Source organism: Phacochoerus africanus, chromosome 1 (assembly GCF_016906955.1).
Source record: "Phacochoerus africanus isolate WHEZ1 chromosome 1, ROS_Pafr_v1, whole genome shotgun sequence".
Classification (NCBI taxonomy): domain Eukaryota; kingdom Metazoa; phylum Chordata; class Mammalia; order Artiodactyla; family Suidae; genus Phacochoerus; species Phacochoerus africanus.
The window spans coordinates 112,224,705-112,250,162 of record NC_062544.1 but is presented as its reverse complement, the minus strand read 5'-3'; the positions used below and the strand labels follow the sequence as shown (position 1 = coordinate 112,250,162).

The 25,458-nt window shown below is 46.5% G+C and overlaps 3 protein-coding genes across 17 annotated transcripts in view; all 3 read left to right on the top strand.

The window, feature by feature from the left end:
* Positions 1-8,347, top strand: part of RHOA (ras homolog family member A) — a 74,530-nt gene extending 66,183 nt beyond the window's left edge. For all 3 annotated transcript variants that reach the window (XM_047774277.1, XM_047774282.1, XM_047774290.1), the window contains 3 exons: positions 2,827-2,947; positions 5,594-5,724; positions 7,091-8,347. In XM_047774277.1, coding sequence (XP_047630233.1) covers positions 2,827-2,947; positions 5,594-5,724; positions 7,091-7,264 — 426 coding nt within the window. In that variant the 3' untranslated portion in view covers positions 7,265-8,347. The remainder of the gene's footprint in view (positions 1-2,826; positions 2,948-5,593; positions 5,725-7,090) is intronic.
* Positions 8,348-9,402: 1,055 nt separating this feature from the next.
* Positions 9,403-10,589, top strand: GPX1 (glutathione peroxidase 1). The gene is made up of 2 exons (XM_047774267.1): positions 9,403-9,756; positions 10,027-10,589. The coding sequence occupies exons 1-2, from the start codon at positions 9,496-9,498 to the stop codon at positions 10,384-10,386; spliced, it is 621 nt and encodes a 206-aa protein (XP_047630223.1). The 5' UTR covers positions 9,403-9,495; the 3' UTR covers positions 10,387-10,589.
* A 10,295-nt stretch (positions 10,590-20,884) lies between these two features.
* The window catches only part of USP4 (ubiquitin specific peptidase 4), a 53,582-nt gene continuing 49,008 nt past the window's right edge, over positions 20,885-25,458 (top strand). For 3 of the 13 annotated variants that reach the window (XM_047774104.1, XM_047774089.1, XM_047774123.1), the window contains exons 1-2: positions 20,898-21,134; positions 23,919-24,046. In XM_047774104.1, the coding sequence (XP_047630060.1) occupies positions 21,034-21,134; positions 23,919-24,046 (229 nt within the window). In that variant the 5' untranslated portion in view covers positions 20,898-21,033. Of the gene's footprint in view, positions 21,135-23,918; positions 24,047-25,458 lie in introns of all 13 variants that reach the window. The other 10 variants (XM_047774158.1, XM_047774176.1, XR_007134244.1 and 7 more) reach the window with 7 other exon arrangements.

Below are 25,458 nucleotides of genomic sequence, written 5' to 3'. Positions count from 1 at the left end.
TGACCATCAGTTGGGAAGGTCTTTTCCACCTGTGGCAGTGTATATGTTTTGGGAGCATTAATAGCTGTTACATCCTTTTTTAAGCATCATTTGTGCCTGGGGTCTTGGAATGACCAAACGCACCCGTAACAAATTTAAGGGGAGTTCCTGCTATGGTACAGTGGGTTAAGAATCCAATTGCAGGAGTTCCCGTCCTGGTGCAGTGGTTAATGAATCCAACTAGGAACCATGAGGTTGCGGGCTCAGTCCCTGGCCTTGTTCAGTGGGTTAAGGATCCAGCATTGCCGTGAGCTGTGGTGTAGGTTGCAGACGTGGCTTGGATCCCGAGTTGCTGTGGCTCTGACATAGGCTGGTGGCTACAGCTCTGACTCAACCTCTAGCCTGGGAACTTCCATATGCTGTGGGAGTGGCCCAAGAAACGGCAAAAAAAAAGAATCCGATTGTAGCAGCTCAAGTCGCTCTGGAGGTGCAGGTTTGATTACAAGCCCTGCTTAGGGGATTAAAAGATCCAGTGTAGCCACAGGGGCTCAGATACAGTCCCTGGCCCAGGAACTTCCAAGTTTCATAGATGCAACCATAAGAAAAAGAAATTTAGGAACTTTGGCTTAAAACCTTGAGGAATGATCTGTGAGTATCTTTCTTGCTTTGTCACTTTGAACATACCTGACCCTAGCAAAATAGGGGAGCCCCATACCCAGGGGGAAAGCTCTGAAATAAAGGTACTTGATCTGTAAGAGTATCACAGCTGAGCTATCTACCTCAGAGCAACTGGTTAGTTTCCAGGGTGTGAGAGAGTTCCAGCCAAGAATGTTCACATAAGAGTAGAGCCTAGGAGTTCCCGTCATGGCTTAGTGCTTAACGAACCCAACTGGTATCCATGAGGACGAGAGTTCTATCACTAGCCTTGTTCAGTGGGTTAAGGATCTGGCATTGCTGTGAGCTGTGGTGTAGGCCGCAGAGGTGGCTCATATCCTGCGTTGCTGAGTTTGTGGTATAGGCCGGCAACTGTAGCTCTAATTCAGCCCCTAGCCTGGGAACCTCCATATGCCATGGGTGCAGCCCTAAAAAATACATATATAAAAAAGAGTAGAGCCTAGGGAGGAGAGCTTAGAGTTCCAATGATTTTAGGTAATGATGGTCCCGGGAGTAGGTCTACCAAAAATGGATAAGACTCATTCTAACATGCGATAGGCCTGACACTCTGGGATCATTTATCAGGACTCAGAGTTTGCTGTTGTGTCTGTCTGAATACCTTTTGAGGTGTGGAGGGGCCAGGGGAGTGCAATTTGTCAGAGAATGAAATGACCTATACCATCCTGAGGTCAGACCAGCTATGAGGATTGGGCATCAGTAGGTCATGGATTCCCTTACCAAGCTGATGATAGAGGTGCAGTGGGACTTGTGTAAGTTGTGAGTGACATGAGGCAGAGGTTGAAGGTGGGAGAAATAACTAGCCACAACTTCAATGGAGAAATAATACTTAGAAACTGAAATACAGGTTCCGAAAATGTTAGAGGGAGGAATTCCCATTGTGGCTCCACGATAATGAATCTGACTACTATCCATGAGGACGCGGGTTCGATCCCTGGCCTTGCTCAGTGGGTTAAGGATCTGGTGTTGCCGTGAGCTGTAGTGTAGTTCGAAGACATGGCTCAGATCCCAAGTTCCTGTGGCTTTGGTGTAGGCCGGCAGCTACAGCTCCAGTTTGACCCCTAGCCTGGGAACTTCCATATGTCGCTAGTGAGCTCTAAAAAGCCCCCCCAAAAAAAGATGTTGGGGAAGAAGGATATTCTAGGCATTGGAGGGGCAACTCTAAAAATCTCATTGTGGTGGTAAGAAGTGACAGGGCTGGCTGCAGTGCTGAAAGGGAGCCTCATGTCCAAAGCCCAGGCATCAATTTGCCTTCCTACTGCTGGAAGGTGATCCAATTCCCAGGTATGAAAGGAGAACCTCCTACCTATGTGATGCTTTCATCCAGCCATTCAGTCATTTTTTGAGCAATAATAGGCCTATCCTGTCAGCTCAGACCTTGCCTGATACCCAGGATGGTGTCTTTACTTAACCACTAACTGAAATACAATCTTATTTCCACATTGGAACAGAATGATGAGACAAAGTAAGGAAACGGTAAAATGAGAATGTAACAGGAGTTCCCATCGTGGCTCAGTGGTTAATGAATCTGACTAGGAACCATGAGGTTGCGGGTTCGGTCCCTGGCCTCGCTCAGTGGGTTAAGGATCCAGCGTTGCCATGAGCTGTGGTGTAGGTCACAGACGTGGCTCGGATCCCGAGTTGCTGTGGCTCTGATGTAGGCCAGCGATTAGACCCCTAGCCAGGGACCCTCCATATGCTGCAGGAGCAGCCCTAGAAAAGGCCAAAAAAAAAAGAGAGAGAGAGAATGTAACAGGAAAAGTTACTTATTTTGATTTTTTCCTGTTTTGCTTTGTATACCTGGTGGAATGTTATTTATAATTGATTTCTCTTCTTGTTCATCTGCTTTCTTTCCTATATAGAATGTTATTTATGATTAAATACTTAAAGCTACAAAGTTATTTTAGTTACTATTATTTTTTACAAAGTTATTTTCGACTGGACATTTTGAATTAGGTACTTTATTCAGTTCTAGTATCTCTATAAAATTTGCAGTTTTGAGAAATTGTAACCTAAAACAGTGTAAACACCTCTTAGCACCTTCAGGTTTGATTCCAATCTGTATTTTACTGTTTTGAACAGTCTGTCATTTGAAGGTACTATGGTAAGTGTCACTTCTTCTGAAAGTAAGTAATGGGATTAACCTGTACTCTATGTTTATTTTTCCTATCATAGGTAGAGTTGGCTTTGTGGGACACAGCAGGACAGGAAGATTATGATCGTTTGAGGCCCCTCTCCTACCCGGATACTGATGTTATACTGATGTGTTTCTCTATTGATAGCCCTGATAGTTTAGGTGAGTAGCCCTGTAGCCTAAAGTCTGTCACTGCCTGTGTACTTGGCCGACCTTCGGTTTCTCATGTTCTTTCTGGGCATTTAAGTGGCTGAAAAACTGACATGAGCTTCAGAGAAGGAATCATCAGTTGCCAGGGTCCTAGAGCCTTGGGACTGTAGAACCTGAGCCCCAAATCCCTTTTCAGCTTAGGTCTCCTGTGGCTGCCATGTTCATCTTGGAAGGTAGGTAGGTTCTAAATACAAAGCTATTTTTTAGACTAGGATTTGGGGAAGGATTTTTTGGGTGTTAAGTAGTTGATATTGAGCCTACTGCCTCCCACTGTCTGGACTGCTGATTTATTGAATCCTCAGAGTGTTTTTTGTTTTTTAAATTGTTTGTTTTTTAAATTTTTTTAAATTGAAGTATGGTTGATTTACAATGTAGTATTAATTTCTGCTATATAACAAAGTGATTCTGTTATATTGCATTCTTTTTTTTAAGTATTCTCTTCCATTGTGGAAGTGTTATGTGCTATACAGTAGGGCCTTGTTATCCATTCTATGTATAATAGTTTGCATCTTGGTAGTGTTTTTAAAGCCGTATTTTAGCTCTTTTATAAAATGTCTCGATAAGCAATGAGATCCTGCTGTATAGCATTGGGAATTGTCTCGATAAGCAGTGAGATCCTGCTGTATAGCATTGGGAATTATATCTAGTCACTTATAATGGAGCATGATGGAGGGAGAAAAAGAATGTATATATAATATGTATGTATGACTGGGTCACTCTGCTATACAGTAGAAAATTGACAGACACTGTAAACCAGCTTTAATGGAAAAATTAAAATCGTTAATAATAATAATAATAATAAAGTGCCTCAGCTAAGACTTGAACCTGACCATTCCAGTAGCTCAATTGGCCCCATGTTTCAGAATGTCCTTTCATTTAGAAAAAGAATGAATGAATCTGACTTCACACTGCAAAAACAGGCACCAAGACCTAAAAGAGAACTTGCTTTTGGAGTTCCCATTGTGGCTCATCAGTAATGAATCTGACTGATATCCATGAGGATGCAGTTTCAATCCCTGGCCTTGCTAAGTGGGTTAAGTATCCGGCGTTGCTGTGAGCTGTGGTGTAGGTCACAGATGTGGCTCAGATCTCGCGTAGCTGTGGCTGTTGGTGTAGCAGCTACAGCTTGGATTCGACCTCTAGCCTGGGACCCTCCATATATGTCTTGGGTGTGGCCCTAAAAAGACAAAAAAAAAGAGAGAGAGAGAGTTCTGTGGTTCCACATTCTCAGTGACTCCTGCCTTTTGGTAATGTCTTGAGGTCAGAGAGTGAACACTTTACTCCTAAAATACAGCCTTGGAGTTCCTGCCATTGATGCAAAGGGATTGGCAGCATCTCTGGAGCACCAGGATGCAGGTTCCATCCCTGGCCTGGCACAGTGGGTTAAGGATCCACTGTTGCCACAGCTGTGGTGTAGGTCACAGCTGTGGCTTGGATCTAATCCCTGGCTTGGGAACTCCATATTCCATGGGGATGCCAAAAAAAAGAAAAAATAACAATAAATGAGGCTCAGTGGACTAATATCCATGAGGTTGCGGGTTTGATCCCTGGCTTTGCTCAGTGGGTTAAGGATCTAGCGTTGCTGTGAGCTGTGGCATAGCCCGGGAGCTACAGCTCAGATTTGACCCCTAGCCTGGGAACCTCCATATGCCAAGGGAGTGGCCTTAGAAAAGGCAAAAAGACAAAAAAAAAAAAGAAAAGAAAAAAAATAAAATTCAGTCTCAAGTTACAATCAGGACCATTTAAACTAAGTAAGATATTAGTGTTAACCTGTTTTATAATATCTCTGACCCTAGATGCTCAAGGTGGCGGATATGGGAAGTTCAACCCAGGCCACTTGTACACCATGGTGTAATACAACCTTTCTAAATTTCTACAGTATTGGCAAGAAGCTACAGCTGGTTATCATTTATTTTGATTTATTTATTTATTTTCTTTTTTGGCCAGCCCACAGCATATGGAGTTCTGGGGCCAGGGATCAGGTAGGAGCCACAGTTGCAACAATGGATCCTCCTTTAACCCACTGTGTAGGGCAGGGATTGAACCTGCATCCCAGTGCTCCAGAAATGCTGCCAATCCTGTTGAGCCACACACAAACTCCAGTTGGTTATCATTCATTTTTTAAAGCCACTCAAATCATTTGAAATACCAGTAACCCATAGAGTAGGTCATGCCAAGAGTCCATGAGTAAGACATTGAGAAAGCATGTGGCCAGCTATATCCCCAGAATGGGGGCTCCTTCTGTAGCCTGTTGTCAGAATTATCTGCCAACAGTGACATGGATGGCTGGTAAAGAGCTTTCTTCCTTGGGGCAGGTGGCACCATGTGGAGCCACTCTCTGTTTTGGATTCTTCATTTCTCCAGTACCTTTACCTGGGTCCCACCTCCAGAGGAACTAAACTTGATGGGACTGAGAAAAGCAGGTGATTCTGTGCTGAAAAGAAGAGGAGTTAGAGTTTGCCTTTTATGATTTTGACATTAAATGTCCATTATACTTCTCAGAAAGTTTCTTTGCAATTTACCTAGCTGGGGCTTTTGGAGATTTTTCAAGGTAGAATTATATGTATCTTCAAATTATGTGCATTTTGCACCTTTCAGAAAACATCCCAGAAAAATGGACTCCAGAAGTCAAGCATTTCTGTCCCAATGTGCCCATCATCCTGGTTGGGAACAAGAAGGATCTTCGAAATGATGAGCACACAAGGCGGGAGCTAGCTAAGATGAAGCAGGTATGGTCTGGGTCAGGGCCCTGTATTCCTATAGCATTCTTGAACCTGGAGCCCAAGGTTGGAGGTTCAGGGAAGCCAGCAAAAACCCTTATAGGCCAAGCTGATTGAGAGAGTCCTAGAAGCCTTTTGCTGTCATCTGGCCCTCACTGGTGCCTGCACAGAGTCCCTACGACTTCTATTTGTATAAGATGGAATCTGTCTTGTGAGGCAGTGATATACCCCCAAAAGATTGCCTGCCTAAGAAGGAACCATCAAGCAGTAGTCAGTGCTCCCAAATGTAGGGACTTTATTAGGCTCTTGATTTCCCTCTCCAGTTATTACTTTTGAAAGATAAATTAGTGAAAGGTCAGGAAATCCTCAGGGCAGGGAGTCCAAACATAGAGCCCTAATGCGTGTGTGTGTGTGTGTGTGTGTGTCTGTGTGTCTTTTTAGGGCTGCACCAGTGGCATATGGAGGTTTCCAGGGTAAGGGCCTAATTGGAGCTACAGCTGCTGGCCTACGCCACAGTAACACCAGATCCCAGCCATCTTCGAACCTACGCCACAGCTTACGGCATCGCCAGATCCTTAACCCACTGAACGAGGCCAGGGATCGAACCTGCAACCTCATGGATGCTAGTCAGATTTGTTTTCCACTGAGCCATGATGGGAACTCCCCTAATGCCTTTATTAAGTGATGGTGGAGTTCCCTGTTCTTGGTGCAGCAGAAACAATCCAACTAGTATCCATGAGGATGCAATTCTATCCCTGGCCTTGCTCAGTGGGTTGGGTTTCCAGCATTGCCGTGAGCTGTGGTTTAGGTCGCAGACCCAGCTCCCTCCAATTGGACCCCTAGCCTGGGAACCTCCATATGCCGTGGGTGCAGCCCTAAAAAGCAAATAAAGAGAGAAAGATTAGATAGATAGATGGTGCAGGGACATCTTGGCTTTTGAGAAAGCAGGTGGCCCGATGGTAGGACTTCCCCACTGCAGAAGGAGTGCCTTTAAGTCTTTAGCCCAGGTTCTTCCACTGAGATTTTTGTCTGAATGTCAAGGTAAGGATGTATTTCCTTCCTTGGGCATTCAGTCCTTTGTTAAGCCAACTTAGCCAAAGACTTGCCTGGATCAACAGCTTGAGTAGTTTTTCCCTTGATTCCCTCAACCCCTCCAGAGCTTCTCTGGCCTCTCCTTTTCTCCCTACTTCCCAGAAAAGAGCTCATTTGATAGGGATTTTATATTGGGGGTTGGGGTCACCAACATACGAGTATCATAAGACAGAACTCAAATCTGAAAGTTTTTTAAAACAAATTTGTAAGCTGAAGTTGAATACTCTACACCTACCTAATACATGTATGCAACACTATTAACCAAAAGTTCTCTCTTTGCTAGGAGCCAGTAAAACCAGAAGAAGGCAGAGATATGGCAAACAGGATTGGTGCTTTTGGGTACATGGAGTGTTCAGCAAAGACCAAAGATGGAGTGAGGGAGGTTTTTGAAATGGCTACGAGAGCTGCTCTGCAAGCCCGACGTGGGAAGAAAAAATCTGGGTGCCTTGTCTTGTGAAACCCTGCTGCAAGCACAGCCCTTACGCGGTTAATTTTGAAGTGCTGTTTATTAATCTTAGTGTATGATTACTGGCCTTTTCATTTATCTATAATTTACCTAAGATTACAAATCAGAAGTCATCTTGCTACCAGTATTTAGAAGCCAACCATGATTATTAATGATGTCCAACCCACCTGACCTACCAGGGTCCTTCTGACACTGCTCTAACAGCCCTCCTCTGCACTCCTACCTGACACCAGGCGCTAATTCAAGGAATTTCTTAACTTCTTGCTTCTTTCTAGAAAGAGAAACAGTTGGTAACTTTTGTGAATTAGGCTGTAACTACTTTATAACTAACATGTCCTGCCTGTCATCTGTCAGCTGCAAGGTACTCTGGTGAGTTACCACTTCAGAGCTTTACTCCTTTTAACAGATTTCATTGGCTTAGCTCTGGGGTGGGTATCCAGTTTTTTGAAAATGTGCTCAGCCAGAAAGGCCCAAGTCTGCGCAGCTGTGGCAAAGTTACAGTTCTGTGGTTTCATGTTAGTTACCTTATAGTTACTGTGTAATTAGTGCCGCTTAATGTATGTTACCAAAAATAAATATATCTACCCCCAGACTAGATGTAGTATTTTTTGTATAATTGGATTTCCTAATACTGATATTTGTCATCCCCACAGAAAGTGTATTGGTTGTTTTTTTTTTTTTTTAAAGAAAGTGTATTTGAAAATAAAGTCAGATGGAAAATTCAATTTTTAAATTCCCATTTTGTCAGTTTCTCTGATAAAAGATGGCCATGTTACCCCTCTTAGGCCCCACATATTCCAGTACTCCTTCCCTAGAGCTGGGCTAAGTAAATAAGAATTTGGTTTTATGCCTGAGGCACTTAGACACTTCACACTTGGCATAACCTGTCTCACCTGGACTGCAGGGTCTGGCTCTAGTTCACAGTGCTTTTCTTACTGTATCCAGGTTCCCTCCCAGAGGAGCCACCAGTTCTCTTGTGTGGCACTTGGTTTCTCTCTTATCTCCAGCTGACTAAACTTTTTCTGTACCAGTTAATTTTTCCAACTACTAATAGAATAAAGGCAGTTTTCTAAACTTCCTGTATCCTGGTGTTTGTGTTGCTCTCTCCAGGGCTGGGAATGGGAGGATGAACTCTGCCTAGGTTTCTTCAGGAGGTAAAGCACCAGCTGGCCCACTCTCATCCTAAATCTGGCATTAACCTGGCTCCTCCCAAGGAGATGGAAATGATTATCTTGTATCACATTCAAGTTCAGAGAAGGGTAGGATCGGAATGCAGCCTACTAAGGGGTGCTCTAAGCAGTCATTTTCTAGAAAATCTTAGTGTGAAATTTATCTTATTCTGTGCTCATTTTCAATTCGTTTTACTTCGAAGCACGAGTTCAAGATGAAGTTGACTAGCTATGAGGATCGCTGAAATCTGCTAGGTTCCCTTGGCTTTGCATTCTTTTGGGCTCCCCTCCAGGAATCTAGCGCATGGCCTGAGCAGTAACCCCAGAAAATGTGTAAGGGAAGTGCTGCATTTCGGGAAACACCAAAAGTAGAAGGAAGGCCGGAGGCCAGGATGTGAACACAGTCAAGGGCAGCCCCAGAATACAGGGAAATTAGAGCTGGCTTTTGGAGCCCAGCCCTGGCTACTGGCCCCCTGCTCAGCAGCATTGCCCATTTTCCTCCAACATAACCTTCCTAGAGCCATGGACCCTCCACGCAGAGAGCTTGCCTTGGACATCAGGTGCACCATCATAAGTCATAACTCACTCTCATTCTGCACCTGAAAATAGGGCGCTTTTTCCAGGAGTACTAATACGGCACAGGCTGGATGCTTTGTGGCTACAAGCAGCGTATAGTACTGTTACTGGCCAGCCTCCTGAGGCCCGGTGCTAAACCCCCCAAGGATAACTGAGAAAGACTCTGGAGCCCTTTCGGGCCTGGGCTCTGAACCGGATAATTCAGGCGGCTGCCCCAGTACCTGCACTGCGCTGCTTGGGGCGGACCAGATGCGCCCACGGCTCCACACGTCTGGGCGGTGTCCGTATCCGGCCCGGCCGCACCCTCCCGCCTCGCGGTCCAAGGTAGGAGGACCGAGGCCGGATGGGGCGGGACTGAGGAGGGCGGAGCTGCCGGGAAGTCCCTGAGCCACGTGACCCCCGTCGCCTGACTGTTAAAAGGAGGCGCCTCCTGGACCCCCCTCTGCTGTTCCAGTCGGCGCCTCTACCCACTCTGCCATGTGCGCTGCTCAGCGTTCCGCTGCCGCCCTAGCGGCGGTGGCCCCACGCTCGGTGTATGCCTTCTCTGCGCGCCCGCTGGCTGGAGGGGAGCCCATAAGCCTGGGCTCCCTACGGGGCAAGGTGCTGCTCATTGAGAACGTGGCGTCGCTCTGAGGCACAACGGTGCGGGACTACACCCAGATGAATGAGCTGCAGCGGCGCCTCGGGCCCCGGGGCCTGGTCGTGCTCGGCTTCCCGTGCAACCAGTTTGGACATCAGGTGGGTCAAGCCGGGCGGAGCGGGGCCGGGTGTGAGACTGGGGTTAGGAGGCTGGCGGACACGCCGCAGGGCCCCGCGGCCGCGCGCTGTGGGCGCTGAGAGGCGGGCCACTGGCTCGCTTTCCTCTGGGCGCTCTTCCCAAGGGTTGAGGGCCACCCTGAGGTTGTGCAAGCTAAAGTCCAGTGACTCACGGAAAAACTCCATGTTTGTGGTCAGAAGGCTTCCCCTCCCCTTGCATCCCCGGGTCCCAGCTGCTCTTGCCTCCCGCAGGAAAATGCCAAGAATGAGGAGATCCTGAATTGCCTCAAGTACGTCCGACCAGGCGGCGGGTTCGAGCCCAACTTCATGCTCTTCGAGAAGTGTGAGGTGAATGGCGCAAATGCTCACCCGCTCTTCGCCTTCCTCCGCGAGGCTCTGCCCACACCCAGTGACGATGCCACTGCCCTCATGACCGACCCCAAGTTTATCACCTGGTCTCCAGTGTGTCGCAACGACATCGCATGGAACTTCGAGAAGTTCCTGGTGGGCCCAGACGGTGTGCCCCTGCGCAGGTACAGCCGTCGCTTTCTGACCATCGATATCGAGCCTGACATCGAAGCCCTGCTGTCCCAGGGGCCTAGCAGTGCCTAGAGTGCCCCCTCCTACCCCTGCTGCTTGGCAGTTACAGTGCTACTCTTGGGATTTTATCCATGAAAGTGTTTCCTCTAAACCTATGTGGAGGAACACCTGATGTCCAGGAAAATTCCCTGAGATGGGCGCTGGTCCTGTCCATCCCAGCTTCCCCTTTCCCAGACCACAGTTCCTCACTAATAAAGTGCTGAGTGTCACCAGAACTGTGTATGTGCCCTGTATTAGTGTCAACTGGGGACACCTTTCCTACTACCCTCATTGTCATAGGGGTAGAGCTTAAGCTTCATTCCTTGGCTGGCCTTATACCTCGCTAAGTCTGAACATCTCATCCTTTTGTCTGCAGTGGAAGTCACTCTTTCCTATGTGATAATTCCAGCTCCTGTCCGAGCATTTCACTCTGCCAGGACATATAGCAGGGCCATCCTGAGGCCCTGTTAGAGAAAGTCTTTATTTCAAAAAGAGGAAGACAAGTCAAGGGCTGACTGCCTAACCCCAGTAGTTAGGCCTCTCCTTTCTAAGTATTTGTTCATCTTGAAATGACCTTCACAAAAAAATAATACCATAGGCTTCCACTCACATTTAGAGTCTGTGGACTTGAACCACAGAACCAGCCATAACTGGCCCTACTCTCTTGATAACAAGATACTGAATTGTTTTTCAGAGACAACAGAACAAAACCACAAGTCATGCAGCCTGAGCATTCACAGAGGAGAATATTAGGACATCTCATAATGCCTGGAGCCAAGTTTCTCCATCCCCACCCCTCCTTCCCCACACAGAACCAAAGAACCTGAACATGACTAGACACTAAACACTAGAACTCCTTCAAAAGCAAAGGGTCCACTGTCCAGGAAGATCTGGTGCTGAAGCCCTCTTTAACTATACCTTACCATCAATAGCCAAGTGCCAAACCCTCTAATCAAAACCTGCCCAGAGTTCCGGTCATGGCTTAGTGGTAACTAATCTGACTAGATCCATGAGGACGAAGGTTCAATCCCTGGCCTTGCTCAGTGGGTTAAGGATCCGGCGTTGATGTGAGCTGTGGTGTAAGTTGCAGATGTGGCTCGGATCTGGCGTGGCTGTGGCTGTGGCATAAGCCAGCAGCTACAGCTCAAATTCAACGCCTAGCCTGGGAACTGCCCTATGCCATGGGTGTGGCCCTAAAAAGACCAAAACAAACAAGAAAACCCTGCCTACCAGTGCTTCCACATACCAACCCATGCTCCCCTAACTCAAAAAAGTTGGACCAGGAGTTCCCATTGTGGCTCAACAGGTTAAGAACCTGATATGGTGTCCATGAGATGTGGGTTTGATCCCTGGCCTCACTCTGTGGGTAAAGGATCCAATGTTGCTACAAACTTCTATGTAGGTTGTAGATGGGGCTCAGATCAGGTGTCACCATGGCTGTGGCAAAGGCCTGCAGCTGCAACTCTTAATTCAATCCCTATGCCCAGGAACTTCCATATGCCACAGGAGAGGCCCTAAAAAGAAAAAGTTTGACCAAATCGCAGATCCAGAAGACAGATTTAAGAGCCTTGCCTCCTGTCTCTTTGCCAGTCCATCTTGGAATAAATCTCTTTCATAAAAGCAGGTGTATTGGCTTACATGGCCCTAACACTTGGAGAGGCTGTTAACGAAGGCTGTTACCCTTGCTTGATAACAGCCTCTCCAAGTGTTAGGGCCATATAAGCCCACTTTACACCACTGGCAGTTCATGCAATATAACATCCTTTTCCCGTTACTTGGCTAGATACTTGCATAGTGCTTCTGTCTGCTCTGATGCCGTCCTTAATTGCTGCTGCCTCTCTTGTACTCAGAAGAGTATACAATTGGTTCTGACCATGCCCAGTGGTTGCAGTCATGTGGTCAGGCTCAGGGTAGGGGCATAACCTGGAGGCCAGCTGCTGCTTTTCAGGTGTGGCTCTGGCCCAACCTCTCCTGCTGTCAATAATCTTTTGCGACAGACCTGGAGCTACTTCCTATCGCAGTACAAGGCACTCTGCAGAAGCTGTATGCAACTTCTGTTTAGGCAGATAAGAACCCAGTCATTCAGTCCAGAATGTGGTCCAGAGGTTCTGAGGTTCCAACATTCATGCTCAAATTGGTGGCTCAAGTCCCTGCTGTGTCTGAACCAACCCTCAAGAACTTTTCTTCCAGCCTAAGCAAAAATCTTTGCTGCTGCCCTCTGCCTCTGTCTTCCCTTAGGTCATTAAGGGATCTACTGGTTCTTTCTCTTTGCATTATCAGAACTCTTGCACAAGCCCATCTCCCTCGGGCTGCAAGGCCTCTCCACTTCAGCTTTTGAGTCCTCTCTGAGGTGACCAAGACAGCCCTGTTCCTCATTTAGACCCCAACATATATGCTCCTCTCAGAACCAGGGTTGTTTTTTTTGTTTTTTTAACGTATAGTTGATTTACAATGTTGTGCTAATTTCTATTATACAGCAAAGTAACTCAGTCATACAGAAATATATTTTTTCTATATTATTTTCCAACATAGCCTATCTCAGGAGGTTAGATATAGTTCCCTGGGCTATACAGTAGGAACTTACTGTCTATCCATTCCAAATGTAATAGTTTGGGGAGCTCGCCTCGTGGCTCAGCAGTAACAAACATGATTAGTATCCATGAGGATGAGGGTTCGATCCCTGGCCTTGCTCAGTGGGTTAAGGATCCAACATTGCTATGGCTGTGGTGTAGGCCAGCAGCTGTAGCTCTGATTCGATCCCTAGCCTGGGAACTTTCATATGCTCTGGGTGTGGCCCTAAAAAGACCACACACACACAAAAAAGTATAAGTTTGCATCCACTAACCTCAAACTCGCAGACCAGCCCATCTCACTCCCTCCCCCTCCCCCTTGGCAGCTACAAGTCTGTTCTCTTTTTTTTGTTTCTGGTTTTTTGTTTTGTTTTGTTTTTTGGGTCTGTTTCTGTTTTGTAGATAGAGAATCAGGAGTCATGATTACATCTGTGACTGGTCAACTTACTTCCCCAGAGGGTAAGAGTCTGGGAGGTGGAATGAAGCTGGTCATCTCCTCAGAGTCCATAGGGCATCTGAATGACATGAATCAGCAGATGTCTGTCATTTAATATAAAGAAAAAAACTTTCCTTTCAAAACTGGGCCAAGAATTGTTGATGGTCACTTGCAGACTGATCAACTCAGGAACCAAACCCGAGTCCTCATGGATATTAGTTGGTCTCATTACCACTGAACTACAATGGGAACCACACTGGCTAATGGCTTCTTGACCGCTCTTCAGCTTCACTGTCACTCATTCCCTCCAAGAGGCAAGCATGATGCTCTGCTGGGCCAGGCTTTCTAATGTATTTTCAAAGTACCCTGTACTCCGTTCATAGAACAAAATATACATTTTGTGATAACAGAGTCAAGTACATGACACAGGAGTAAATGAGTGTTGCGAAAAAGAGCAAAGGGCATTTAGGGAAAAGATGTGGCATTTAGGGAGTTAGCTGACCTTTAGCTGAACCGTTGTGGCTCAGAGGTAACGAACCCAACTAGTTAGTATCCATGAAGATGCAGGTTCGATCCCTGGCCTTGCTCAGTGGGTTAAGGATCCAGCATTGCTGTGAGCTATGGTGTGGGTCGCAGACGTGGCTTGGATCCTGTGTTGCTATGGCTGTGGTATAGGCCAGCCGCTGCAGCTCCGATTAGACTCCTAGCCTGGGAACTTCCATATGCCTCAGGTGCGGCCGTGAAAAGACAAAATAATAATAATAATAAAGAAGCCACTAGCCAAGGAAGAAGCTGAAGGAGGGCAGACAGGCAAGGAGTTCATTGTGCCAGGGCCTGAGGTGGAAAGTTAGCGTCAATGACAAATGGAGAACACAAGAAGAAGCAGGTGCAAGGAGATGAGCTCATATCCAGATAGAGATATCTGGGGCAAGTGCTTACAAGAGGCTCAGAAAAGGAATTTGGGTTAGAGACAAAGTTCTAGTCAAGAGGTCAGTAAGTAGCCATTGGAGGGGATAAGGTCTCACCTGGGGAGAACGGCAAGAAGACCTGGGGGCCTAAACCTATTCGAAATCCTATTGATTCACAATCCTGGGTGAGGTGGCAAAGAGGTAGATGGATAATGTCAGGATCCAAGGGAAGGGGCATTTCATAAAAACGGTTATCTGCACAAGTGTTTGTGGACTGAGAGACTGAGTGTTCCTTAGCAAATGTAGTACAGATTTATTGTTGCTGGGTGGGGGGGTGGGGGGCAGTTAGAGCTGAAACAAGACAGCCTGTGCCCCAAATGGACTAGGTCCTGTTCTAGGAGCTAATATATAATGCCTGAGAATCACCTGAGGGCTTGTTAAAATCTATATCCACGACCCGCCTCCAGAGTTGTTGATGTGGAAAGTCTGGGGATTTAGGATCTTACTCAATGACCTTTAGCTGAACCCATAAGGACAGCCTTCCTGCTCCAACTCTCTTCTTTCCTGTAAAGGGTCAGTGTGGCCCAAGCCACACTCTGTTGTTGGCTCTGGAGTGGGAACACAGGCCTTTTTGAACTGACACCAACCTCTTCCCTTCAGGGTGCCTGGTGACTCACCCCTCCATGCCCACTTTTTTTTTTTTTTTTCTTCAGTTTATGCCTTGAGCTGCCAGAAAAGGGAACTTCTGAGATTCCCATGTGGCTGACCCTGGCTGGTGAATATTCCTTCTCAGACTTGAAGCTGCCTGCCCCCTTCAGCTGTCCATAGCAACCCTCTCTTTTTCAGGAAGACTCAGAATAAAGCCAGTTAACACTGCATCTTCCTACCCAAGAAACTAGACATCTTCCCCTAGTACACACACACACATTCTTTCTCATACAACCACACAACTGCTACTGGCTCTGACCTGTACCCACTCCACCCCATTGTGAATCAGCAGCTCAAATTAAACAAGTAAAAGTGAAGGAATCCCAGTGAGCCTGCCTGAGGTCCTGGCCTTTGGTAGTAGTGCCTCCAGGACATCGCTTGATCTGGGGGCAGGCAGCAGCATATAGGCCACAGGTCTTCTGAAAAGGGAATGAGCCCTGCTGTTTCTCAATAGGTTCAGAGCCTCCATTTTAGTAGTTCTTCCAGAAATGCTGCTGTTAAATTTTTCTTTTGGTGTTTTTTTTAAAACATAAAATCTGATAAAATATATATATGTAGATTAAATCACAATGTACACACTAAATATTTTACAATTTTATCTGTCAAGTATACCTCCATAGAACTGAAAAAAAAAGATAAAATTCATTTGATTCAGGCATTTCTTGCACAATTACCCCTGTATCAGATGACTTCCTTATTCTGTCTCAATGTCGTTCTACAAACATTATTTAAAACAAGCTTATTTTCAGAGTTCCCGTCGTGGCGCAGTGGTTAACGAATCCAACTAGGAACCATGACGTTGCAGGTTCCGTCCCTGGCCTTGCTCAGTGGGTTGACGATCCGGCGTTGCCGTGAGCTGTGGTGTAGGTTGCAGATGCAGCTCGGATCCCGTGTTGCTGTGGCTCTGGTGTAGGCCGGTGGCTACAGCTCCGACTGGACCCCTAGCCTGGGAAGCTCCATAGGCCGCGGGAGCGGCCCAAGAAATAGCAACAACATCAACAACAACAACAACAAAAAAGACAAAAAGACAAAAAAAAAAAAGATGTTACCCCAGCCTCCTCTTCCTCTGTCTCCAGGACATAACTATGCCTATACATGTGTGCGAATCTAAAGAGCCCTATGGCACACTTTATTTTTTCTTTTTTGAAGGCTGCATCCACAGCATATGGAGGTTCCCAGGCTCGGGGTAAAATTGGAGCTGTAGCTGCCAGCCTATGTCACAGCCACAGCAACGCAGGATCTGAGCTGCATCTGCAACCTACACCACAGCTCACAGCAACGCTGGGTCCTTAACCCATTGAGTGAGGCCAGGGATCAAACCTGTGTGCTCATGGATGCCAGTTAGATTCATTTCCGCTGAACCACAGTGGGAACTCTGGCACAACACTTTAAATCCATTACACTTTTTAAAAAATTTTTCTGGAGTTCCCATCGTGGCGCAGTGGTTAACGAATCCGACTAGGAACCATGAGGTTGCGGGTTCGGTCCCTGGCCTTGCTCAGTGGGTTGACGATCCGGCGTTGCCGTGAGCTGTCGTGTGGGCTGCAGATGCAGCTCGGATCCTGCGTTGCTGTGGCTCTGGCGTAGACTGGTGGCTATAGCTCCGATTCCACCCCTAGCCTGGGAACCTCCATATGCCGCGGGAAGCAGCCTTAGAAAAGGCAAAAGAGACAAAAATAAAATAAAATAAAATAAAATAAAATAAAAAAGCCCTAGTCCTCTGAGCATTCCTTGGCAGACTCATCATGTGCCTTCAAATGCCAAGGCAAATGTAAGGATGACTTTGCTTCCTACACGAGTTGTGTTTCCTTCCTATCAAAGTGTCTACAGCATCACCCTCCATGTTCTCCTAGCACTTTTTTCACTTTTTGTGCTTTTGCTTTTTAGGGTTGCACCGTGGCATATGGAAGTTCTCAGGCTAGAGGTTGAATCAGAACTGTAAATGCCTGCCTACGCCACAGCCACAGCAACATGGGATCCAAGCCAAGTCCGTGAACTACACCACAGCTCGTGGCAACGTCAGATCCCTGACCCATTGAGCGAGGCCAGGGATCAAACCTGCATCATCATGGATACTAGATAGGTTTGTTTCTACTGCGCCACAATGGGCACTCCCTCCTCAAACACTTTTATCACACAACACACAGGTGAAGACATCTTCCCCAACCACACTGGCTGTGAATCTCTGGAGGATAGGGACAGTGAGTACTCAAATGAAAAATGACTATCTGGATAATTCTTTCATTCATTCACCCAAGAAATACTGAAAAGTTGCTCTGTGAAAAAGACTGACACAATTAACATCTAAATACTTGTTTAAGGTTGAGACATTGGTGGTAATAGAACAAGAAGAGAAGATACTAGCTACATCTGGGCCCAGGGTTCTACACCTTCCCTGCCCAATCAGGGCTGGCTACCAACAGTGGCATAACCAGAATGAAATCTGTCCAATCACATGGTCTCCAATGTAGGAAAAAATGATCCTACTTCCTCTCTGTGAGATTTGTTCAGATTTTTGCCTGTGTCATCTTTCCCAGTAAACTTACCCTTATATAACTGAGGTGACAGGAGTTTCTGTTGTAGCTCAGTGGGTTAAAAACCTGACTGGTATCCATGAGGGTTCAATCCCTGGCCCTGATCAGTGGGTTAAAGATTTGGAGTTGCTATGACCTGCGCCTCAGACCCCGTGTTGCTGTGGCTGTGGTGTAATCTGGCAGCTGCAGCTCCCATTCAATCCCTAGCCTGGGAACCTCCATATGCTGCAGGTTAGGCCCTAAAAAGCAAAAAACAAAACAAAAACAGAGGTGATAATGTCACTGACAAGACACTTAATTTTTCTACAATGTACCTTGAGAGCCTTTTACTTTTTCACCTGGAGGGTAAGGAAGCATATTGGGCAAGAAGGAAACAAAATATATTTCTCTCCTGATGCCACCTCCATTCATGAAGACTGCCACATGCGCTCTGTGATTGCTGGCCAAATGTGGACCGAGGGTGACTGGGGAGGGCAAACTCCAGGTAGATTTAGAGCAAGGCATACTGCTAGCCAAGGCAAGAACTTTTTTATTTGAAACCACATAAAGCTTAAAGTTCACATACCTAGACATTACAAACCCCCAATTAGATCATCACAGTCTAAGATTGAGCAGTATGTGACAAATCAGCCAAGCCTGTTCCCTCCAGCTCTCTTCCTGCTTTCCTTCCTGTTATTGTGGCCCCAGCTCCCTTGGCAACGAGTGGGTTGTTCAGCTCTGTGGTTTGATCATGGGGCCAAGAGAGTGCCCCATTAGGGTAAATGGCCCAAAAGAGAACACAGTCCTGAGGTCAGAGTGTCTCCTGAGTTGAATCACACAAGTCCTTTCCTTCCAAATCTGCAGATTACCCCTACAATAGGAGGACCACATAGGCAAATGTTTATTGTTTCTAGTTCTCTGCTTTTTTTTTTTTTTTTGGCTGCATCCATCGCATGTGGAAATTCCTGGGCCAGGGTCTGAATGCACACCATAACAGTGACCCAAACCGCATCAGTGACAATGCCAGATCCTTAACTCCCTTAGTCACAGAGGAACTCTCAGTTTTTAACATTTAATCAAACTAAGAAAGTTTTTAAACTTTGGAAATAATGGTGATCTTCTGATAATGAATTTTCACTTTATTCCTTGCATTTTAACTATTGGCACTTAATAATTTTAATACAAATCTTTATGAAATACCCATAATTAGTGTATTAGTTTTATAGCTGTTTAATAGCTCTGAAGAGACACAGGCTTAAAATGATCTTCCAAAGTTTTTATTTTTATATTTAGGTTTTGTCCCCCTTTCTAGTGGGGCTGATGACTTGTCCTATTTCCATAAGACTCTGACCCAGGCCATAAATGGTACAGGAGAAACTGCTAAAAAAAAGAAGAGGGAAGCAGACATTCTAATGTAGTTTCTGAAGTACTGTCAGTAACCCAACTTTCTTTTTCCATAAATAGGGCTAAAGTTAATGTTTCTTGTTTGACACAATTTTAAACAATTTCAAAGAACTTTCACAGAACATCATTTCTTGGGGTATCAGGATTGTCTTCCCAGATGTAGAACTGTCATGTAACTTCTATCTGCAGAGGATTAACTGCTATGTGGTTATTCAAGGCAGGGTTTTTTTTTGTGTTTTTTTTTATTTGTTTGTTTGTTTTTGTCTTTTTTGGGGCCGAACCTGCAGCATATGGAAGTTCCCAGGCTATCAGTCAAACTGGAGCTTTATCTGCTGGCCTATGCCCAGCCACAGCAATGCCAGATCCCAGCTGCAGCTGCGAGCTACACTACCGGTCACAGCAATGCCTGATTTCTGACCCACTGAGGGAGGCCAGGGATGGAACCCCCATTCTCATGGTTACTAGAGGAATTCCTTTCTGCTGTGCCACAGTGGGAACTCCCTCAAGGCAGTTTTATCTCCAAATTTACTTTTCCCTGCTACCTACCCACTGTGAAGAGATCTCTGCGACTAAACGGTGCACAGTGGATGTCCCAGGAGTGCAAAGTAACTTCAATTAGCCAAAAGCCGAACATAAAAATAGTAAATCTGTTCAAATGACTTACCACACCTTCACTAGGCCACCTCTATCTCTTCTACCCCTAACAATGAACACAGTTCATCTGTTTCTCCTCTCCTCCCTCACAGCCATCTTTCCCAAGGTTCCTAGTAGCACTGTGGGTATAAAGCACCCTCAACCATTTCTCTATGCTCTGAAACTTCCTACAATATCTGTGGGCTGTTTAAGGCAAGACATGTGGCCCCTCTGGCCTCCCTTTGAGCTTCAGATCCCAAGCCCTTTCAGTAATCTGTGCCCAGCTCAATTGGACTAATCTTCATTCTTTGATTCCGTCCACCCTGCTAGTTCCAGAAATTTTCTTTGACCCTTCTAGTCACTCCTCCTTTAACATGCACTATCATTTCTATGCTTTCAAGATCATGCTCAAATGCTACTCAAGTCAAAGGCGCCCTTTCACAGTTCAGGGTCTAATCTTTGGTTCTACCTGTTAGTGGCATTTACCCCACACTGCTTGGCTCTGGGGTCATTTGTGGAAGAGTTATTCTCCTCCTTTAGATCAAATAAGGGCAGGTACTGGGCCTTGTATATCTTATTTTCTCTGCTAGATTCACATAGGCCAGCTGTCTGGCCTCCACCTTGCTCTGGGCTTACTTCCTCCTCCAGGAAGAGGGCTGTGATTTTTGTTTGCAGGGTTGAGTGGGAAACATATGGTGTTCAAACACTATCTTGTTGCAACAACAAACAGAGCAGAAACCCGGCATCTGATGTGGAGAACAGACTTTTACCTCTCCTTCCCCCATTGCTATTGCCCCTCTGCGGCTGCTTGACTCCCCGACAAAGCAAGTAGCTACCTCAGGGGCCTGTGTAACTGCCTGGGCTAGGTTATACTGGCGTCCAGCTTGCTAACGACTAGGCCACACCGTCGAGACCCGGTCCCAAGGCGCTGGTGCACCTAACACCCTCTAAAATCCCTGTAGTGCCTCTGGGAATGGAGACCCATTCCACGTTTGGGCAGCTAAGGACTAACGTAAGGTCTCTGCTGAAAGCCGAAAGGCTGGAGTGAAAAGAAGATCTAGTTCTAGGCCTCCAGGCACCTGACCTGCCTTTATTAAGACCAGGATAACCCTGCAAGTCCAGAAGAGGTGCCCAGGGTGTCATGGGGTCTGCGGTCCGACTCCTAAAGATCGCCGAGCTGAAAGGAGAAGTGGTGCAGGACCGCCGCCCCATGGCGTGGCCTGCAGGGCGGAAGAAGTGGCAGCTCCTACCCCCCCCCCCCCCCCCGCGCCCACCTCCTCTTCCGGCCGCTCCCCCAACCCCCGCCCACTCCACCGCGCACGGGTGGGACAGGGTTGGCGCGTTGGAAGGGTGGGGGAAAGGCAGAAGAGGGCAGGCGTACAAGCCGCGGCGCGAGGAGGTCCTTAGGTGCGCGCACGTGCGTGCGTGCGTGAGTGCGTGTTCGCGACCCACGGCACGCTGTGCGCGAGGCGGATGTCCGGGCCGGCTGGACCGGGGCCGCTGACGAGATGGCGGAAGGCGGAGGCTGCCGTGAACGACCGGATGCAGAGACCCAGAAATCCGAGCTCGGGGCCTTAATGAGGACCACGCTGCAACGAGGGGCGCAGTGGTGAGCGCCGAACCCTCGTTTCCGCCGCGCAGGGCCAGAGGGCGGGGCTTGGGCGCTCAGGCCCATCCCCTCTTTTCCTGTTTGGGCCGGGACCCTCTTTTCCGGCCGGGCAGGGGCGATGTTAGTGACCCCGGAGTTTGACTTGACCCCCCCGCCACAGAAGAGAGGGAGCCCCAGATCCTCTCTGGGAAAGCGTGGGTGGAGCAGAGGGTTGTCCCGGCCCTTTCAGAGCTCAGGGGCGGATCCGGCGGGGTCTAGGGCTGCAGAGAGGAAAGAAGGGGAATGCTCACAGGGACCCTCAGGTTGAGCAGACCCTTTAGATTTGAGGATTCGCTGTGTGACTTTGGGCAAAGGCGTCCACATCTCACAGACCCTAGTTCCTTACTGTTAAAACCAGAGTAGCGATATTTGGCGCCCCCCGCAGTCAGTTGGTTGAGGCGTAGATCAGAAGTAGATACTTTGTAACTTGTAAACTGCGGAACAGACATCAAGGTCGGAAGCTGAACAAATGTCTGAGAGTCTCATTATTTTGGTAGCAAATGTCAAAGATAATTGTAGCAGCCGCATTTCGGAGTGAGAGAGAGGGGTAACCTAGAGCCTAGCTAAAAAGATTAAAAGTCCAAGATTTAGGAGAGCAGGTCTCAGTCAGAAGTTTCTTAATAAATTTTCTAGGAGAAGGAATAGTACTTACACTGTTGTATTGTGTGGGAGCTGAAAGCTGGGGCTTGGCTTTGCACTGAATGTGACTGAGCATCCCTCTTTAAGAAACTATGGTTGTCTTCCAAGAAACTTAGTGTGACAGAGGACTTGAGCAGGGAAGAGAAACAATGGGATTAGGAGGAATTCAGGTGTGTCTTGTGCTAGCCAATCTGTGAAAGGCAGGGTGGGCAAAAAGTACTTGTGGATGATATATCCTGATCAGAAGTGGCATATGAAGAATACTCAACAGAAGCAGAGGAAGTTTCAGATAGACTAAAATCAGTAAAAGTGTTTGGAGGATGTTCAGGAGGTTTGGAGAGAAAAGAGCATTTAGATATTTGAATATATTTATGGGTCCTTGTGGCCTTTAGGAGAAGCTACCTGATCTCCTCTGAGGTTTGTTGGTTATAAAATTTGAAGGACTTCCCAATATAATTGTTGTACTTTGTTCCCCAACAGAGGTTTCCCCCTCCTTTTGTCTTAATTGTAGAACAGCATAGTGATACTTTTAAAATAAAACCAGATCATATTCCCTTTGTGGCTCAGCAGTTAATGAACCTGACTCGGATCCATGCAGATGTGGATTTGATCCCTGGCCTTGCTCAGTGGATTAAGGATCTGGTGTTGCCATGAGATGTGGTGTAGGTTGCAGATGTGGCTTGGATCCTGAGTTGCTGTGGCTGTGGTGTAGGCTGGCTGGCAGCTGTAACTCCAATTCGACCTCTAGCCTGGGAATTTCTGTATGCCAAAGGTACGGCCCTAAAAAGAAAAAAAAAAAATTAAAATATAGCCAGATCAACGTAATGGTTATCGAGAAGATAAACATACCAAGACAATATTGTATGATGCATATGTGTGTTTATATACCTGTATATGTGTACACATTTGTACACAAATATACAGACATACATTTTTTGCTACTTTGGTCCTCAAAGGAAAACTGAAGTGTGTGATGTTATTATCTCTTTTTTTTTTTTGGCTTTTCTAGGACCGCACCCTTGGCATGTGGAGGTTCCCAGGCTAGGGGTCTAATCAGAGCTATAGCTGCTGGCCTACACCACAGCCACAGCAACGCCGAATGCTTAACCTGATGAGTGAGGCCAGGGATCAAACCCACAACCTCATGGTTCCTAGTTGGATTCGTTAACCACTGAGCCATGACGGGAACTCCATTATCTCATTTTTAAAAAGAAAATTTGTTTAGTGCTGTTCTTGTCAAGCAAAGCATTATAACCAAACTATCATGGAATTGTTGACATGGTCATTAGCAAAAAAGGTTTTCCCCATAGCAGAATTTTTTTTTTCTTTGTTTTTTGGCTGCATCACAGCATGAACAAGTTCCCAGGCCGAGGATCGAACCTATGCCACTACAGTGACCTTAACCGTAGCAGTGACAATGCTGGATCCTTAACCCCTAGGCCACAGGGATTTCCTGGAAAGGATTACTTTAATTTTTTTTTTAGGGCCACACCTGTGGCATATGGAAATACCCAGGCTAGGGGTCAAATTGGAGGTGAAGCTGCCGGCCTATACCACAGCCACAATAGTGTGTGATCTGAGCCACATCTGTGACCAACACTGCAGCTCACAGCAACGCCTGATCCTTAACCCACTGAGCAATGCTGAGTATTGAACCCATGTCCTTATGGATATTAGTTCATAACCTGCTAAGCCACAAAGGGAACTCCCGAGAGTGTGTGTTTTTGTTTGTTTGTTTTTGCTTTTTTGGGCTACACTGGCAGCATATGAAAGTTCGCAGTCTAGGGGTTGAATCGGAGCTACAGCTGCTGGCCTATGTCTCAGCCACAGCAATGCTAGATCTGAGCCACATCTGCAGTCTACACCCCAGCTCACAGCAGTATAAGATCCTTAAGCCACTGAGTGAGACCAGGGACCGAACTGTGTCTTCATGGGTGTTAGTCAGGTTTGTTTACATTGAGCCACAACGGGAACTCTGAGAGTGTGTTTTTTATGGAAATTACTTGTTCCCCAAGTGGAAAGACCATGAACAAAAAATTAAGGGAGCAGCTGCAGAAACTTAAAACCTCAGCTATTCTGGTACAGTAAATTTTTGTCTGTCTCTAGGTATCTTATTGACAGCCGGTGGTTCAAGCAGTGGAAGAAGTATGTGGGCTTCGACAGCTGGGATATGTACAATGTGGGTGAACACAATCTGTTTCCTGGCCCCATAGATAACTCTGGACTCTTTTCAGGTGCGGTATTTTGTTGTTTTTCTATCTGAAATGTCCACCTGGGTAGTGGACTGAGGTCATGTTTCTCTGTAACCTGGGCGTTATGAACCTGATTTTCTTACAGTAAAGGCATAGAAACAAGGGTCCTTGACTTGTGCCTATACCAGAAATCTTTGTAGACCCTCAGGGGGAAGTTAAGCTGCTTTTTGCCTAAATTAACTGCTGTTACCAAGAGCCTGGGGCATGCTCCTTGCATTTTTTTTTTTTTTAGGGCTGCACCCATGGCTAATGGAAGTTCCCAGGGTAGGGGTCGAATCAGAGCTGTAGCTGCTGGCCTATGCCACAGCCATGCCAGATCTGAGTTGTGTCTGCAACCTACACCACAGCTCATGGCAACGCTGGATCCTTAACCCACTGATCGAGGCCAGGTAACGAATCTGAGTCATCATGGTTAACAGTCAGATTTGTTTCTGCTGAGCCACAATGGGAACTCCTGCCCCTTGCATTTTAAATTTCTGCCTGTCTCTTTTTCAAATTAATTCTGCTACTGATTTCAGATTTTAGCTTAGTTTATTGAATGGAAAGAAATAGGTTATCATTTTGAAATTACATCTGGAATCTGAAATTTGGGAACCAGAATTTTCTGTGTTACCTTTGCAGTGGAACAAATTGTACCTGTCAACATTCACCAAGCATTCCTGTGATGGCTGTTTTTGTCAGGGGAAGTAAGTGTAAGGGGAGATGGAAGGTCAGTAGAGTTATGATCACAGTCAGTTCCCAGTGGAAGAAGTGACTGAAAAGTGACATGTGACACATTTGAGCTTGGCTTTCACCTACCTTTCACCTATAGATGCAAAGAGATGACAGTTGGCTTTTCCTAGGCTTTTTTCTGCCTGGTTTTAGACTTGACTTTTTTCTTTTGTCTTTTTATGGCCGATCCCTTGGCATATAGAGGTTCCCAGGCTGGGGGGAAAATTGGAGCTGTAGCCACTGGCCTCTACTACAGCCACAGCAGCACAGGATCTGAGCTGCGTCTTTGACCTACACCACAGGTCATGGCAACACTGGAACCTTAACCCACTGAGTGAAGCCAGGGATCGAACCTGCGTCCTCATGGATGCTAGTCAGATTCATTTCCACTGAGCCATGATGGGAACTCTTAGACTTTCTTGTCAGGAGTACAAAGGTGATCTGTTGCCTTGGTCCACAGTCAGGGCATTTTTTGCTTTTTAGGGCCATACCTCTGGCGTATGGAATTTCCCAGGCATATAAAATTTCTCAGTTGAATCGGAGTTGCCTCAGGATCCGAGCTGCATCTGCAACCTATACCATAGCTTACGGCAATGCCAGATCTTTAACTCTCATCCTCATGGATACTAGTTGGGTTCGTAACCCACTGAGCCTCAGTGGGAACTCTTAACCAGGGTATTTTA